At 40.4% G+C, this 18394-nt stretch overlaps 1 protein-coding gene across 2 annotated transcripts in view; it reads left to right on the plus strand.

The window, feature by feature from the left end:
• The window catches only part of pax5 (paired box 5), a 50188-nt gene extending 37459 nt beyond the window's left edge, over positions 1-12729 (plus strand). For both annotated transcript variants that reach the window (XM_063475312.1, XM_063475313.1), the window contains exons 7-11: positions 1560-1692; positions 7137-7238; positions 9598-9684; positions 10538-10624; positions 12563-12729. In XM_063475312.1, the coding sequence (XP_063331382.1) occupies positions 1560-1692; positions 7137-7238; positions 9598-9684; positions 10538-10624; positions 12563-12645 (492 nt within the window). In that variant the 3' untranslated portion in view covers positions 12646-12729. The remainder of the gene's footprint in view (positions 1-1559; positions 1693-7136; positions 7239-9597; positions 9685-10537; positions 10625-12562) is intronic.
• The last annotated feature ends 5665 nt before the right edge of the window (positions 12730-18394 follow it).

Consider the following 18394-nt stretch of genomic DNA (forward strand, 5'->3'; position numbering starts at 1 on the left):
CACAGTCTTAATTGTGGCCACAAAATAATGAATGGTGTTTGCTTGTATGCTTTGCTTGCATTTGCTTGTTGCTGTAATGCAAGGTTTATTTATATGATCACTTGTCTCAAAGCAATGAGGATAAACGTCAAGGTCACCAAGGAATGGACTTAAATATTTTATTGTGAGCCTCACATTTTTATTTCTAGTGCACCTCTTTTCTGCACTGACTTACTTATGATGTTACTTCCTTTTCTGCATTTTAAGGAACAGATCAGCTTAAACATCCTGATGCTGCATGAGCATGAGAGCCAACCTTTTTTTTAAAAGTGTCAATTTCTGCACAGCCTTTATTATTGTTATTATTACACACACATGGTAATGTGCGTATCTCTGACTTCAGAGGTCAATACATGACTTTAACCTTTGCCTACCTGCCTAACACTACGAAAAAGACATATATTCACCTTAAAATGTTATCATTTGCATGACGGGGATTTTGTCCCAATAAGGGGTATGTCCCGAGTAAGTCACTGTGTACAGTGATTTAAGTCCCTGCATGATGAGTAATGCCTGGACCACACATAATTACACGCACACTTGTCTAGTAGAGAAATGAGGATGGATGGGTCGTGACTCTGTGCTGGGGTCAAACACAGGTGAGCGGACAGTTTCCATTATCCACCCATCTCACTGCCTTTCAGCCAGGCTGGGTTATTAAAGACCTCTTTTGTCCGTATGATCCAAAGATCATAACCCATGTTGTGGACAGTGAGTTATTTGACATTTGTGTACTGTATGACCATACTGTTGTATTTTCTGGTTTTCTTCTTTTGTGTGTCTTGCTAGTTAAGCTAATTTCCTTTGATGTGTTTGGGGTTGTTTTTTTTGCAGTGTTTTTTTTTGTCTGGATCACATTATCACATGCTTCTTTATTTCTTTTCAGCCTCCCTTTTTTTAAACTTCAATATTATTTTGTTTCTAAAAACACTGTACATTCAGACAGTGACATATTGTTTTGTCACGTCAGTCTTCTCTGAGTGCTTTTTAAGTTTTTGCAGCGTGTGTGTATGCTGGGTTAACACCACTGGGAGAACGTGTGTAGGTGTGCTGAGATGATCACAGTTCTTATTGTTGTTGGTATCTGGGGAGACAAGAGGCTTTGTGTTAGCCGTGGTCTATGTAATGCCAGCGCGTATGTGTGGATATATATACGCGTGTCTATGTATCCTGTGTGTGTGAGGGATGAAGAGAAAGAGCAAGCTGATCCTGTGGTTATAGACTGTTGGACTTGGTTGTACAGTAAATCCCTGTCTTTGTAAACAGATCAATAAACTCTCAGCTGTAGGTGTGTTTCTGTATGTGCGTGTGAGTCTGTGTGTGTCTGTGAGTTTGTGTTCATTCTAAAGCGCTTTTGCTCTCTGCTCTGAGGAAAGTGCAGCATGCTGAAAATGTAGCAGGATGTAACAAACACTGCATCCGCGTTAGATCTAACAGCAAGCTAGCCTCATAACATGTACTTGTTGTTTTCACGTTTTGTTAATAAGTTTACCCTTTGTTTACTTCCTCCTTTCTTCCAGACGTCAGATTATTCGGCCATGGCTTCATTAGCAGGAGGACTGGATGAGATGAAGAACAGTTTGGCCAATCCGGGCACAGGGGCAGAGTTAGGAGCCAGCGTCTCCGGGCCACAGTCCTACTCACTAGTTCCAGGTAAAAGTTACACCTAGCTAATAATCTTAACTTCACCTCTGAAAGACATTTTGAAATGACTAAATAAAGGGTTTTCATATAAATGTTAATTTTCCCATAAAGTTTTGTACTCCGCTTCACTTGGTAATGACCTGTTTCCACTCAGTTTCAGTACACATTTCTTTTCTTCATGTTGCTTTTGCCTTTTAGAGGAGCAAACGTCTTAGAAGTGGAATGATCTGTTGTGGATATTTAATGTTTGAAACAGACTAAAAAAGTAGTGCATGTGTACTATGAAGAGTGAGATTTTTGAATTCTTTTATAATTACTACCCTCCTATTTGGTTACACAAAAAAGTGTGAATGGTTTTTTTTTAAGAGAGAATTAAAGGATTGTTTTGTTTTGTTTTGTTTTAGGATTAAAACTGCTAACCTATTGCTGCACAATCCCATAATTCACACATAAAAATTCCATAAAATATTTCAGTCAGAAGACAAAACTCTGGCGTTTTATACTTTAGAGTCAAGCCTTAGCTGGAGCTCTGACAGTCGTATTTAAACAACACACACACACCCAGAGAGTAAAGTAAAGGCTTTTTAAGTCTACCTCAGCAGTGGCAGGAGCTACAAAATTGTCAGGGCTTAAAGAGCTTAACGCTTTGGATCTCAAAGGAGTAAGGAAACTCAGAGGGAAGGAGGAAAAGAAAGGTGGAAGGATGGATGAAAAGTGAGAGCCTCGTCTATTCCTCCTTTTCCATTTAGGGGCACTGGGAGAGGCAGTGGTTAATTAAGAGTAGACCAGGGAGCACTTGGACAAGGCTTTGACGCTCCCATCTGTAATGAGGGGAATCATAGAGCTGGGAATTTGGGATATCTGGGAATGGGCTCGTTTTTGCCGCCTGAAACCACTGAGGAATATTACCTGCTCGTGCTGGAAGAGAGAAAGAGCGAGACACGGAGAGCATGAGCAAAAGAGAGCAAGATAAAAATTTCCATTTCTGCTTATGCATGCAAACACACACATTCTGTTACACACACACACCTTCTGAATATTATGCATACATTTCCTTGCCTGTCTTTTCCCTGAGAATAGAGCTCCCTCAAGGGGATCAGACGTCTGTGTGTTTGACGCAATGTTATTGCATCCTTGAAGTGGTGATACACTGGACACATGCTGTAGAGCAACACTCACACTCTCATCCCTCCTTTCTAAGGTCTTTCCAAATCTGTAGGGCATTTTATTTTATCCTGAACTTCACCCAGTCTACTATAGCACAAAAACACACAAAGGGACACACACTGTGCCCGCTTGATCCCTCCAGGTTTGACATGTGTTGCTCTGATGGCTGGCTGAAATGGGAGAGTTAGATAGGCAGACAGTATGAGAGTAAGAGAGGCAGAGGATGTGTGTTCATCTGTAGCTGCAAGTGAGCGTGGAGGAGACTTGTACTTGTTCGTTGACCTCTGCAGGAAAGCTGTGGAGAACAGATACATCAATACAACTGGCAAACATATGCACAAATACGCTGTGTGCACTTTCGTGTTCATACACACTCATGCATACACACCTCAGAGGATCTGGCCCTGTCTGCCCCCTCTAAGTTGGGCTGTAGAGAGTCCATCTCTCCTCTCTCTCAGCCTCTCCTCCCTCTCCTCCTTGCCCTGTGCACTGACCCTGAGCGGATGAGTAGCCCGTCTGCACTAATGCCTCGCTGTCGCGTCAAACACAGAGAAAAACTTTACTACACGAGACAGGAGAGAGGAGGCGGAGAGGGACAGAGAGAGGCTGGAGTAGGGAAGCAATATGTGAGGGAGAAACACAAGTAGGGAGGGAGGTGCAGAGGGAAATAGGAAGTAAAGAGGACAGAAAAATGAAAGGATTTAAGATGTAAATTTTTTGCTGATAAGGACCATAAATGCTGTTTTTCTTTTATTGCTCCATTTGTCCACTTTCCCTAGCATGGGAACATGTACAGTTGGAATTTTTTATCTATGTATACTTGCTGAAATGTAATTGGAGGCCACATTATCCATAGACATGACAATGTTTGCCAGCCAGTCAACTTCCTAGGTCTCAGACCTTTTATTTATGAAACTAGATATTTTAAATAGTGTTGAGTGAAATGGCTCAACAAATATTTGATGGGTTGCAATAAAATCCATCCATCCATCCATCCATCCTCAAGTTTTCATTGACTACCCACAGCCAATGGTCACAGGCAAGGACAGAAATGTGGGTCAACCAGTAAATCAACAGCTTTGCTTTTCGCTCGACTCTCTTCTCTACAACATACTGTTATAGCCTCTGCATCACTGCAGACATTAGACTAATGCATCTGCCAATCTCCTGCTCCGCTTTTTCTAAGATACTCAAACTAAAACAACAGTGTGCTGCTTTTATTGGCTGAATTTTGTTTGACCAGAGCAGGACCCTACAATTAATGATTTGTCCACTTACGTAACATTGGCTTAGCCATTAGATTTTGCCTGTTTGTGTGTGGACTGCTGTTCTGCAGTTTCATATTCTTTACTGGTCTTTTAAAATGATCCTTTATTAGGCTAATGCTCACATTAGTTGCTAGCTTGATTAAGGTTAGGGGATATTCAGTGTGATATTAAATAGGATAATAATTTTACAAAACATGCTTACTAAACAAACAAAAAAACACAAAAAAACAACAACACAAAAATGACCAGATGTGTATTTGTGTAACTCATAAACAAGCAAGGCATAGATCTGACTGAAAAACCACACTGCAGGTCTACATTGTTTTGAATTGTTAATTCAAGAGTAGCAAATCCCTAAAGCACACCCTGCTTATTGGTTATTGTACTCTGAATAGGATCATAATTTATTTCATCATGCTGTATTGAAAAATACTATTAAAAATTGAAGCTTGTGAGGAAAACATTTAAAAAAGTAATAAATAAACTGAACAATGGGATGTTTTTCTTCTACACACTTCTACACAATCAGACCCGATGAGTTGCCCTCTGCTGGTCATTATCGGTACTGCTAGTTTAAAGCATTTCAGCATTGGCTACACTTTTCATGCCAATCTCCGATGTCCATCTTTACTGTACAGTCTATTTTCTTGAGTCTTTATTCAATGTATGAACCATAAATTTCAAACAAATATAATGTACAGGCAGTTTATAAAATACTAAATAAAATATAAATAAAATAGTAGATTGTGACATTATAAATCTAGGTTGCCATACTTGATGACTGAATTAAGCTTTTAATACTTTCTTTAAAATACTTTTGAGTGCAGGATGGTTACTTATACAGGAGATGGAGAAAACTAATACTGTGATATTGCTTTTACTCAACAATTTCTTCTTTAGGTGTCACCACAGCCATTCATCTGCCCCCATCTCACCCTGTCCCTAGCTTCCACCTGTGCCACACCAACCTCCTGCATGTCAACCACCTTGCCTCATCTTCCTCTTTTCCTCCTGCCTGGCAGCTCCTTTTTCAACATCCTTTTTCTAATATATCCACTAACCCTCCCAGTCATATGTCCAAACCATTTTACTTTATCTCATGAAAACAAATATCTATCTACCACAGCTGTTGACCTTCTAGCACATATCCCTCCTCTCTTATTCTCGTACCTGTTTGCTCTTTTTTGCTTTTTGCTATTTCTGTTCCTCTTGTTTTTTATATTCTGTATTTTCCTCTCCCACCTTATTCCCCTTTCCTCTTCCTCCTCCTCCTCCTCACTTAGTTAGTGGTGGTTAAGTGGAAGGGAAGTGAATGGGATTGATGGTGTTAGCATCCGAGCTGTTTATGATGATGATAAATGTGTGTGTGCAGGGGGCAGGAGGAGGGTGTTGATGCATGTGTGTGTGGTTGAGTGTGTGTATATGATGATGATGAATGGAGGGCACCCTCTCCACGCACTTCCAGTGTCTACTGCGCGCAAACATAGAGAAATGATTTGGGTCGACACACTGTCATGTAGTCTAATGCAGTTATATATCCTATCCACCAAGTGACAGACAGAGCAAGGAGGGGGAGATTCAGGTAACGAGAGACGGGGGAAGTTGGTAAATTAATAGATGCCAGGAGATGGAAAACAAGACTGGAGGAAACAAAAGGAAAAAAGGATGCCCTGCTCCTGCATGATTTAGTAAAATAAAAACACTGCTTACCTTTTTCATTAAGTGATATTAATTGAAATCACTCATCACTGTGAGAAAGATTTTGCAGTTTGGTTTTAATCAATTTTCCTTTAAATCTCAATTTTTATTTTATTTTATTTTTTATTTTAATGTTGAGCCCATTACTTTATTAAAGAGGCTTTTATACTCTCTGTGGTCAGCACTATTTCTGTATTTATAGCAGTTATACTTATTGCTAAATGTATTTTAGCACTAAAAGTCTTCTTCTGGTCCAACAAGAAACAATTAAAGGTCATTAAACCCAGGTACCAATCAAGGACACATTAATATGATTATGCTGTTCTTTAATCATTTTGGGCTTTTGATAAATATATATATATAATTTTTTTCTAGTACATCACATTTTTTCACAAGTGCCAATCATGATCCAGATGTTTTTTGCTGCATCCGTGGAAGCTTCACTACATCCAAACTGCAGCAAAAAAAATAACAGATTTTTTGTAAAAAAGAAAAGAAAGAAAGAAAGAAAGAAAGAAAGAAAGAAAGAAAGAAAGAAAAAAGAAAAAGAAAAAAAAGGGTATACTTTGCTTATTTTGGTGCCAAGACAAACAACCTAACATGGTATCAGCACTGGCTTAGTTGATGAGAGAGAGGAGTCTGATGATGTTTTGCCTGCAACAATGTAGTGATGAAGACTTTGAAGATCTCTTATAGTGTCTCAGTTGTCCCCCGGTTATTCACTTAGTCAGAGTTAAATGACTTAGTACCAGATTTGGATCTGGCAAAGGAAGCAGATGAGATGCTTGAGTCTAGACTCGGTGAGAAAAGCTTCCTGGCTCCAGGAACCAAACTTTCCTCTTATAGGCATTGTGAGAAGGATCTTATTCCATTCTTTCTAATGGATGATGACTTCGTTTATTCTGGTGATGCTGAAGATCTTTTGGGTGCAGTGGGTTGTGAGTACGATCCAGATTGCTCCAGAGCCAGCCTTTTCTCCTACTGCACAAAAGCAGTAACTTTGCATCCATGTCAATTGTTTATTCTGTCCAGTTAAAAGAAACCTATAAAATATGTAAATTGTGTTAAAGAAGCTGAATTTTAATGAGTAAAAATGGGCCCTATGCGAAAAATGGATTCACATTTTGTGACAAAATTGAATGTGATGATAGTTTTATTGCCATTTTTCAACTCTGCATCAGTGAATTATGTAATATTAATTATTTTCTGGAAAACAGTAGAAATGTTATTTTTTGACACAGGACAGTGTAATAGCACTTATAGTAGAAAGACACTGATGACAACAAATGTGTGTGTGTCTGTGTGTGTGTTTGATTACAGGTCGAGATCTAGCCAGCACCACTCTGCCAGGCTACCCTCCTCATGTCCCTCCTACTGGACAGGGCAGCTACTCCACCCCCTCCCTCACTGGAATGGTACCTGGTGAGTAGACACACACACACACACACACACACACACACACACACACACACACACACACACACACACACACAGTCATGTTTCCATCACCTTACACTGACGTATGGAGACTTACCTTCTCCAGTAAGCACGCAAGTATGCACCACTGCCTCGAACCTAACCTAAAAGCAGGTCATACTGAAACGAATATATTTACAACTTACTTACTTTTTCTTCCCACAGTGGAGACTTGTCACCACAAAATGAGTAATAGCAAATGCACACTTGCTAAAGCTGTTTTACTTTTAATGTACATAGCTTTCCCTTACAGTAACTGTGTCATCTCTCGCCACACATGATGTCAACCCATCTCTACGTACATATCCTCTAAGTTCCTGCTGGATGTTTGTCAGAGCGTGTGTGTATTCAGAGGCTGTACTTAGCTTCACCACTTCCTCTTTCTTGTCTGTCTACACTGTGGGTGACAGTGCTCCCAGGGGGTGGTGCGTGTGTCTGTTTGTGTGCATATATTTGTGTGTTTGCGCTTCTGTGTAGCTTGTGTGTGTGCGTGTGTGTGTATCATTAGAAACCAGCCACAGTAGCACAGCTGTCCCTCCTCAACATTAGTAATTTGTTTTTAATGAGAATCACCAGTGACCCACGACTAATTCATTCATTCCCTTCCACTCCGCCTTCTACGATGCTTTTGTGTTTCAATCCTCAGCCGCTATTCTTGTTCTCTCGCTCGCTCGCTCTCTCTCTCTCAGACTTGCAGTGGTGGTCGTGGTCAGTGTGAAATACACTGCAGAAAAATAAAGGGAGAGACACAAACGGGAGTGAAGCACAGTCAAAAAACAATGCTGTTTACAAGTTGTATTCCCAATCATTCAGTCTGTGACAAACACACACACACCCATAGGCTGACACGCAGAAACACACACTCTCAGTGGACATGTAGGAACAGCACGTCTAAAGATGGGTAACCCTGTCACCCTGTCCCCCTGCGCTCACCCCGTCCTGTCCTCAGGTTTGACAGCATATTTGTGTGTGCGCGTGTTTTTGGTTTGCTGGATGTTTATGCGTGTGCTGTGATTGTTTGTGTGTATGTGTGTTTGTTTTTGACAGTGTGTGGGTGTGTGTGTGTGTGTGCGACCTTGACACTGAGCTACACCAGGGAGACCCCTGAGCCTTCTTTCCCCTCCTCTCTCCCCTCCGCCCCTCGTCTCCTAAACAACCTGACACATTGCCGTCACTACGGTGATGACAAGGGAGAGGATGTTCGCACCCAAGGATGCCATGGAGACAACATCCCGACCCCACCTGACAGACGCAGCTAAACGCACACATAAATGCACACACTAGCACAAAGAAAACTTGTTTTGTGTATATATGTGTATATATATACACACACACACACACACACACACACACACAGCGCAGGCATTTGAATTTTTCTCAGCGCATTTTTAAAGCTGCACGAATCCATGAGCTGACTGGAATGAGTCGAGGAGATAATCTACAAACTTTGCTTCTCCAGCTCCGGCACGTTTTATCTCAGCACTTCTCAGGCAAATTATCCTCCTTTTTGTTCGCTCTGTCTAATATCATACCTTCATTAAGCAAGCAACTCTCTTCTGCTGTTCGCCTTCTCCCTCTCTGTCTCTCTGTCTTTCTCTCTGCAGCAGGGGGGCTGACACTCAGAGGGGGTGTTGGAGAGCAGTGAGGCAGAACCGACAGAACGAGAAGGAGAGAGGAGGAACGGGTGGTGGTTGGAGGGAGGGGGCATCAGGGTCTGTGACTGTCAGCTATGGGAGAGGGATCCCCTGGGAGGAGTGAAGGTTCAGGAGAAAAGAAAGAGCAAAAGAGTGAAAAAAGAGAGCAAGTCAACAGAGATATGTGGAGAAAAAAAAGAGGAGAAGAAATGGAGGAGAATGTTGTTTTGATGTGAAGGGTGACGGGCGGGCTGCAGTCAGGCGGGCCAGAGGACGAGAGAGAAAAATAAAGGGGAAGGGGTGATGGGAAAAGCAGGAGGGGAAGGCAAAAGGAAGAGTAGACCCCAGACAGTAAGTATTAAATGAGGGAGAAAAGCTACACTATCATCCACTGTATGGCAGGACCACTACATTCGCACCGAGCTCTCCTGTTCTGTCCCTATCAACTAGTCTGCAAACTATTCTGTTGAACACAAGAGGCCGGTTAAAGCTTCAGAGAGCAAAGTATTTCCACAAGCATGTGTTCCTGCCAAATGAGATAAGAATAATATCCTGAATATTATCTAAAACTGTGCTAGTCCTCACCTAAACCAAACCAAGACGGGATTGTCCTCCCTGTCCTTTAATGTTTTTAACCATGTCTTGTGTCTCTGTTTTCTGTTCTCCTACAGGGGGAGATTTTTCTGGAAGTCCATATTCCCATCCGCAGTATTCAACGTACAATGAATCATGGAGATTTCCTAACCCCAGCCTATTAGGTTGGTGTATCCCATATTGTTTATTGTAGCGTATTCTGTGGAGTTTCATCACATTCCACCTTACATCCCACTTCCACCCTCTCTAATACTGTTCTATTTATCTTTTTCATGGCATTACATTTCATTCTTTGTAGTAATGTAGCAGACAGTCTGCAGAGGGTTTTTTGTTTTTAATGACAGGCAATTTTGGCGTGAATGGATCTGAAGAACAGATATAGCAAGAGAGGAATGGACTGAATGAACTGTTTTTTTAAAATATATATAGGTGTCATGGAGGAAAGTGACTCTGACCACCTATTGTTTTATGTTTCAGTCACCTTTAGATTAAAAATTACTCTAAAGAACTATGTTAGTAATATAATATATTAGAATCTTAGCTGTTTGCTTGCCCAAGCAACAAAGGTGCAGAGTAACAAACAGTTACAGCTCATTTAGTCCCAAAGAGTCACCAGTGTTGATCTGAGGGACTCCAATAAGCAGCAAGCATTACCTAACCCCCCCACCCCCCAAATGTTTTTAGATATCTTGGCAGCATCCATTTTCTTAAATGGATGCCACTTTAACTTCAAAAACCATTGATGTGTGTTTCTGAAAGACATCCCAGCGCTGTCTTTACAGCTCCGCATTAGTGTTTAAGAGGAGGCATTAACCCTGAGCTAAAACAGTCGGTGTCAAAGTCATTGTCTAAGCAGCCATTTCAGGGGTCATGATTAAAGGTGAAACAGTCAGAAGGTGATGGTTTAAAAGGTCAATAGGTGAGAGAGGTCACACTGTGATGACCTTTAGCTTACCCCCACCTTTTCCTCTCCTCACCTCTCCTTTTGCCTCCTTCCCTCCATCCCTCTGTCCCCAGTGTTTCAGCAGGATTATGGGTCTCTCCTGGGGACGGAAATCGGCTGCTCCTCCAGTCTCTTCACCAGCCAGGCAGGACAGATGCAAGGTAGGTGGAGAAAGACAAAAGAAGCAGATGAAGAGAGTACAAGAGAAATAAGTGCATTGTGTTTGTGAGCACGCAGGTGCTGTATATGCACGGGGGGAATGCCACGATGAGGAAAGCTGACAGTAGAGCATGCAAAAAGGGAAAAAATGCAGTGAGACTGTAACGGAAGTTTATGATAACGGATGAGTGGACACATAATATGAGGACAAGATGCACATTAGGAGACACTGAAAGGCTTAAGATTGAAGGCAGGGGAAGGGAGAGCCTTGGATACAAAAGAAAGGATAAGGAACGGATGAGGAAAATGGTGAGACATGAAAGAAAGGGGAGTTTTTCAAGAAGAGGCAAAAGGGGAGAAGAGGGCGTCTGAAACCTTGAGTGAGACTAAATAGTTTGTCAGGTCGGCTTAATGCCTCACTTCCCCAAAGAGGCTCCTGAGATTACCTGGACTGTGGACAGACATAACCTGTCAACACACAGCTAGGCTGATTGATGGAAGGAACGGAGACAGGTGTGGATGTGTGTGTGCAGGTGACTGCTTTTTTCTGTGTGTATTAAGGTGTGTAAGTGTGGGTTTCTGCGTGTCTTTGGGGTTACAGTATTGAATTGACCTCTCCCTTGGGGAGAGAATAGACTCAGGGGATCAGTAGTAGTAGAGCTGTACTCAGTGTGTCAGCTTAGACTGTCACTAAGATTGTGTGTGTGTGTGTGTGTGTGTGTGTGCGTGTGTGTGTGTGTGAGAGAGAGAGAGAGAGAGAGAGAGAGAGAGACTAAAAGAGTCAGGGAGTTAATTTTATTGGTTGTACATGAAAGAGAGACTATTTTTTCTGTCATTAGCTCCATCAGCTCATGTCATCTCATCCCTGCCTTTCACTGCTCACATTCAAAGTAAAATATAATCTCAACAGAAAATTGAAGCTGCTCGTTTCACATTTACACCATATTTAAGTAGGCTGTAAGTTGTTCAGGGAGAATTCAGATTTATTACAGCCATCTTGCTGTTTTTTGTCATTTTAAACATCAGTTCTAGCTGTAATAAAAAAAAATATTCTGACCAAGTTAATTGCTGCGATCTGTCAGTGTGATGACATTGCGACAGAAGTCCACGGGGAAGAGAAATGAGCAAAAGAACAAGACAATCATATTAACAAATCTCCAGATTAGTCAAACTTATTTGAAAGAGAAATACAGAGGAATAATTGCCTACATTCTTGCTTAGTTCACTTTCAGTTTTACCTGGTTTACAGCTGCTAATCAGGATTTGTCAGATATACTGAAGGGATCAAATGAAAGCAGTTTCTTCAATATTCTTTATTCGTGTGAAATGATTCAAAAACTTTAAATACTAAAAATCCTTAAATATCACAAAACGTCTTTCATTACACATTTAATAAACTTCTTTTATTATACATTTAGCCTGTTATCACAGTGGAATAAGTGACCGCCTGGTGACCTCTGAGCAGTTAGCGAGTAATTTCTGACAGTTGCTAGGATAAATCGGTTGCAAAGAGGGCGTGGCACCAAAAATCTTATTGTGATTGCTTTGGTCACTAGCAGATTACTGTGGTCAACTGTAGCTTGAATGGGAAATACAAACACTTGATAGCTAACCATGAAGCGATCATGCTTGATGGTTAGTTAGGCCTTAATAGTAGAGACAAAAAAAACCTTTTATTGGACTCCATCAAACACAGCTCTTATATAAATCCCATCGTTGCTCTGTTTCTGACTGTAAAATGCTCAACACACACCATTTTAAAATAATGTATTTTCTCTGCTTTCAGCTCTTACATGGTGGAAATTACAGGTTTTAATAATCTGATTATGTAGACAAGAAAAAAGCCCAAGGTTAAAGAACCTGGATTCACATCACGTTTTCATATTTTTTTCAGTTAAGTGACTTAAAAAAGTTGTGTGTTTGCTTTTTTCCCCCTCCAGGATCGCCATATTATTACAGTGCAACATCACGAGGGGCAGGCCCTGCTGCCACCGCTACAGCCTCCACCTACGACCGCCACTGACACCCTCGTGTAGACACAGGAAGGAGAAGGAGATGAGGGAGGGATGGATAGCACCGGAACCGCTCAGTACAAACTCGCCTACGCTTGGACTGCAAAGAGGAGAAGAATTCAAATCTTTGACATCGGTGAAGTTTGCATTTTCTTTGAGTGACACTTAAACCAACGGATACTCTCCTGAGCTGCAGCACAATACTGTTTGGGTATACAATACTGTGAGGACACAGGTATGGCAAGGTCAATAACTGATTATGTAAACAAGTAGATTTTGGAAATTTGGACCCTCCCACACTATCAAGCCTTCGTATCCCTATCTAGTTTTTAACCAGTCATAAACCAAAAGTCAGCGGACTGTGTGTAGCATTAAAACTATTGGTATTGTGACCTTCTGGGTTTTCCAGTTGGGAATATTTTTGATGAAATTATCTGAGCTGATTAGAAAAAAATCAACTTTTTCAAACAGTAGGCTATTTTTATGACCGCACATTAATCAATCAATTTTCTATGCCATGCTACAGTGAAGTAAAGACAATCCAATCATCCTAACTTTGACCAAAATCACCCATATCGTTACCATTCTATTCGTTCTGCCACAGATTCAACACATCTGGAACCCTCAGAAATGTTCATCAAATGAGATAACATTATTTCAAAGGGAGCGTTCAGGGTCACGCATGTTCGCTGTGCCCTATCCCGTTTGTTACTGTTATAGTGGTCAAGCTTTCCAGTTCTGCAGAGTACACATGCTCTAAATTTCTAGTCATTTTTAAAGCAGCGGATTGCTTACAACAAACACAACTATCACACAACTGTCAACTATCCAATCCATTTGTGTTACCAATGCACTATGCAGTATGTAAGCTAGTGAGCATTTGCATCTCACCTCATTTCTTCATTCTTTACTTTTAGGATTGGAAAAAGTTTAGAAGATAAGACTCCTTAAATGCTGTGTGTGATTTCTACTGCTGCACCATGCACACAGGTTCAGCGTGTAGAAAAATCCAAAACTTATCACGCCTAAAGATAGTTAATAAACCATGACTGGATGTTTGCTGTTCAGGGGTGGGGTTTTAGTAGTTGAAGTCAAGCATGATCCAATTTTCTGGTAAGAAAACTGTGTCCTCACATAGTGGATGTATTAAGAGGAGCTGGATACTGGATGTCAACGCCTACAGATAAATTCATAACAGAACGATTACGGGCCAACCTATCAGAGGTAGAAACATTAGTAGTTCAACAGATGATTCTTTTGTATTTTTCAGGAAATGGGGGAAAAAACGTTTTTTGAGGTGTGGGTATTTTTGGCTGCAATACTGAATTTGACCACTAGAAAAATTGGAAGGACGTGCTGAATGACAGCGCTGCATCCAAAAGTCTCATTTATAACATGAAGTTACAGTCATAAAATCTTAATTTGTAAGTCTGAACTGTCCATGATTTACCTGCTAATCAGAATCAGATTCACTGGCAAATTTGGATTCTCTTTTTTTTTCTCTTAATCTACTTAAGAGAGCTTGTCCTTGTCCTCAAAAAAGTTTTCTTTTCTGTTTTGGTGAAATTACAATTACAATGCTGAAATTACAGGTGCCGTCAATTTAGGTTGGTTTGAGATTTATAAACAATGGTCGTCACATAATTAAACATAAGTAATTAACCAATCTTTGAACATAATAAAAATGTATAAATGAGGCCCCAGCTCTTTTAATACATCCATGTCTTACATTCACACTTGCATTTGAGTTGGTTTGAAAGCCACTGACCAACACATAGAGAGACCTTTCAGGAAAGCACAGCCTAAAATCTGAGCCCACTACTGTAAAACAAACAGTACTCATCCTCACATCGGACCAAAATCAGTTCCATCAGGTTGTGTTACAGTACAGGATGGTGGTATCCTACCTCCCCAGACAAGATTTAGTCCCGATCAAGAGCTATTTATAATGGAGGAGACACAGAGTAATATATTAAGAAGCTTTTCTGTGCTGCACTCCGTGATGAGAGTGAATGCCTGTAATGATTTATAATAGTGTCAAGCTGTTGTGCTAGAATAGTGACGATGACGACGGCGATGATGCAGTGAAATATGAATTCTGAAAAAACTTTCAATATAAGAAGTCTTTGTTTATAAGTGTGATCAGATTGCGATTTTCCTGTTTATAGTTTGTTGCCTGGTATCAGTTGACAAAGGTGCCACTTAATAAGTTTTTTGTGTTTTTATTTTGCTTCCTAAGTGTCCAAACGAAGGTTGGTGCTAGACTGGATCAGACCCAATGTGAGGAGTATCCCTCCTGTTGCTGATCCAGTCGAGCATCAGCCAAAGATCAACAGGAAGCAGTGGCACCCTCTCTTTCTCTTGCTCTTTCTATCTCTGTCTTTAAACTCCCCAAAGATGGGCCCCCCTAGTGGATCGGCTGACTTCTTACAAAAGCACAAAGAGACTCAATCATCTTCTTAAGGTGACATTCTACTTTTTCAGCTTCCTTTCAGAACCATTAAGTACTTCTTCTGCTTTTCCCCGTTTTGAGTATGTGTCAAAACATGTGCTTGTTTGACATCCTGAAATTGTTTCTATAAAAGTACTGCTTTCATGAAAAAAAAGTAAACCTGATTATTTTTCTTTTCGTTTGTTTGTCTGCCACATCAGTTCTGCGCTGTGACAATGCATGACACCAGGGTTGAGGCCTTACCCATCTCGTACAGACAGACAAGGACAGATTCGCCCCTCAGCACAGATCTGAAATCAGTGTGTTTTCCCTTCCCAAATGTCTGAGGGGCCGATATATTGATCTTGTGAGAGGGCAATATCTTCCTTAGCCTGTACCTTTTTCAGTTTCAATTCTGTCCTCACCAGACTTGTACAGTAATCAGCGAAAGAGAAGTCACAATGTCAATAGCGATTTCAGTTATTCACATTGAAGTTAGATTTTAGTGTCGAAGCTTTCTTCTATTATAAAAAGACTTAAGGTGTGCGGTGTTGTTTTTGGCCATCATCTGCAAGTGTTTGGATTCCTTTTTTGTTTTGGGTATGTGTGGCTGAGTGTAGCGCTTCATTGCTACTGTGTAGTGTCTACTAGCAAACAGATTGAAGGCACCAAATCTGCAGTGTGAGGCATAATATATAGCTCTATAAACATACGATAACTATAAACCCTGAACAAAGCTGTTAGTTTCTCAATATTTGTTGTTTCTGGGATTTTTTGAAATAGTAATAGAGTGGATCCTTTCACATTTGTAGACCTTAAAAGTTGTGAATACACAACTCTAAAGAAAGATTCTTATGACGGCTCACCTGCTGCGTTGCCAGCGTGCACCTCAGCGGGAGCCTTTCCTTATTTCTGTCTTTTTCTCTTGATCCTTCTGAGGCATTATTGAACCTGAACCACACCAGCTGAAAACAAGGACAGTGCCTTTAGTTTTATATGTCAACATCCCCCTGACCTACTATGAGTCACTAAAACTAGATTCAGTTTCCCTCCCTGCAACGCATTTAACAGAAGTCTTATTATTTACCCAGGCAAACACAGGGTTTGTAGATTTTACAAAGCCTTTTACAAATAAATAAAGGTGATTAAAGTACCAATAACTCACAGTGATTCTTACAATGCAACAACAGTGTCATCGCAGCTCTGACAGCTGATCTAACAGCACCCACATTAGTCAATAAATCTCCCCGAGTGTGGATTTCTCAGTCATAAAACCCGGAGGGAAAAAAAGATGTTGTTAAGCAGCTACAGCAATGAAAAGCAGAAAATAGTCCTGGTTGTATTAAAGTCAGTGATTGATTCCTCACTCATCAGCTGTAGTGACAGTGCCAGAGCCATACGATTTCTATCCAAGCGACTCAGCTGAGACTAAACTTCTGGTGACACCAAGACAGATATCTTTTTTTGTTGGGTTGTTTTTTGTGTGGCAGTACAGTAGGTCACATAATGGAAGACTGTTTCCACCACTGAATTTATTTTATTTATATTTTCCCCCATCTGTAGCTCTAAATTCTATGATATTATTTCAAAATTCTTAGTTATCTTTAGATAATAATCCCAAATTTTGACATAGCACAACAAAATACGTGAATTAATTAAATTAAAAATTCACTGTTTGAAAAAAAAAATATCCTTTTTTTGGTTGGTTTTGTTTTTGAACACTCACATTTATCATATGGATTTGCAGGGATGACTACCATGTAGAAAGACTCCATAAGGTTTTTTGTTTGTTTTTTTTCATTTTTGATAAAGCTCCTGAGATAATCACATTTTCAGTGGGTGGTAGTGTCTGTGTGGGAACCAGTGTTGGGTAAGTTACTTTAAAAAAAGTAATTAATTACTAATTACTTAGTCAATATTGTATTTACTTATCTAATTACTGTGTCAGAAAAGTAACTTAATTACTAAATAAGTAATTAAACTAAATACTTCTTAAAATCCCTACAAATCTTGAGTGGACAAACAATAGAAATTAGATTCTTTAAATAATAAATAATTTTTTTTAAAGACGGAGACTCTACAGTACGCAGCGGTAGCATGTCTTCCACAATGTAGCCTGCAATCATTTTTTTAAGCTCACCTTCAGATGCTTTCTGTGCTGCTGAAGTAAAATCAAGTTTTGCCTGCTTAGCAGGAGTTGCTGCGGTGTTATCCATGGATGATGAACAAGGATCACTCAGAAGTGTTCGTCTATGCTCTCGTGTCAGGCGCTTCAGTAGATTACTCGTGCTATTAAGCAGCCGATAGTTTTTTCTCCCCAGGACATAGCTTACATATTACTGTAATATTCTTGTCTGCTTGTTTCAGAAAAGTGAAGAGACGGGAATATGTCCATTTCATAAAACAGCCACACGCTTCAGCCGAGTCCGACATCTTCCGCTTTAGAATACGACTATGCAGCAAACTGGCGCGAAATGACGTGCAGCTGCACTACAGCGATGTTAAAGCGGCAGAGTTTACGTCTACGTTTAGAAGATAAATTATTGAAATTAAATAATGATATTCAGCGAGTTTAATTATTTTACAATGTAACGCAAGTACATTGTAAGTAACTGTAATTAAAATACCTAAAAATGAACAGTAATTAGTTACTCTACTTTTTCAGTGGAAAAGTAATTTAATTACAGTAACGCGTTACTTAGTAACGCATTACACTCAACACTGGTGGGAACATTGACCATAAAGAAATGGGTCAGCAAAGTCACAGGACACAACTCCAGTTCTACGAGTATATGCAGAACCTGCTAATGGGCTAAAAACCTGCTTACAGAGCCAATCACCCAGGCCTAGACAAGTTAGTGACATCCTGGCAACCACCCGTCGCTAGGGGAAAATGAGTATCACCCCAATGAGTCGTGAGTGGTTGCAAAAGGTTGCTGAGAAATCAGCTGCTGAAGCCTCAGTCACATAGGTCTGGAGACTGGTGACACTGGTAACCACTGGTAACTATGGAAAAATTGTGTTCCCTGACCAGTTTGCAAGTGGTTGCAGGAGGATGCTTGCTATCAATAGGTGAAGGCAAATGCTCTCCATTTCCGTTTTGGGTCACACTTTTACAAGTTTCATTACTGCTTGATGAGTGTTTGCAGCAAGACGGCATCTTCCATGAAAACAACGGCAACCGTTAAACTGCTATCAACCAAACCAATCTCAAAGAGGTTTTTTTGGTTGCAGCGGGACAGTGAGATATTTTTTCCAACTTTAGGATCATTAAAAGATATCCGAACATCGACCAAGTGCATAATATTTGCATATTTCTGAAATGGGTG

This window comes from Pelmatolapia mariae, linkage group LG6 (genome assembly GCF_036321145.2).
Source record: "Pelmatolapia mariae isolate MD_Pm_ZW linkage group LG6, Pm_UMD_F_2, whole genome shotgun sequence".
NCBI lineage: Eukaryota > Metazoa > Chordata > Actinopteri > Cichliformes > Cichlidae > Pelmatolapia > Pelmatolapia mariae.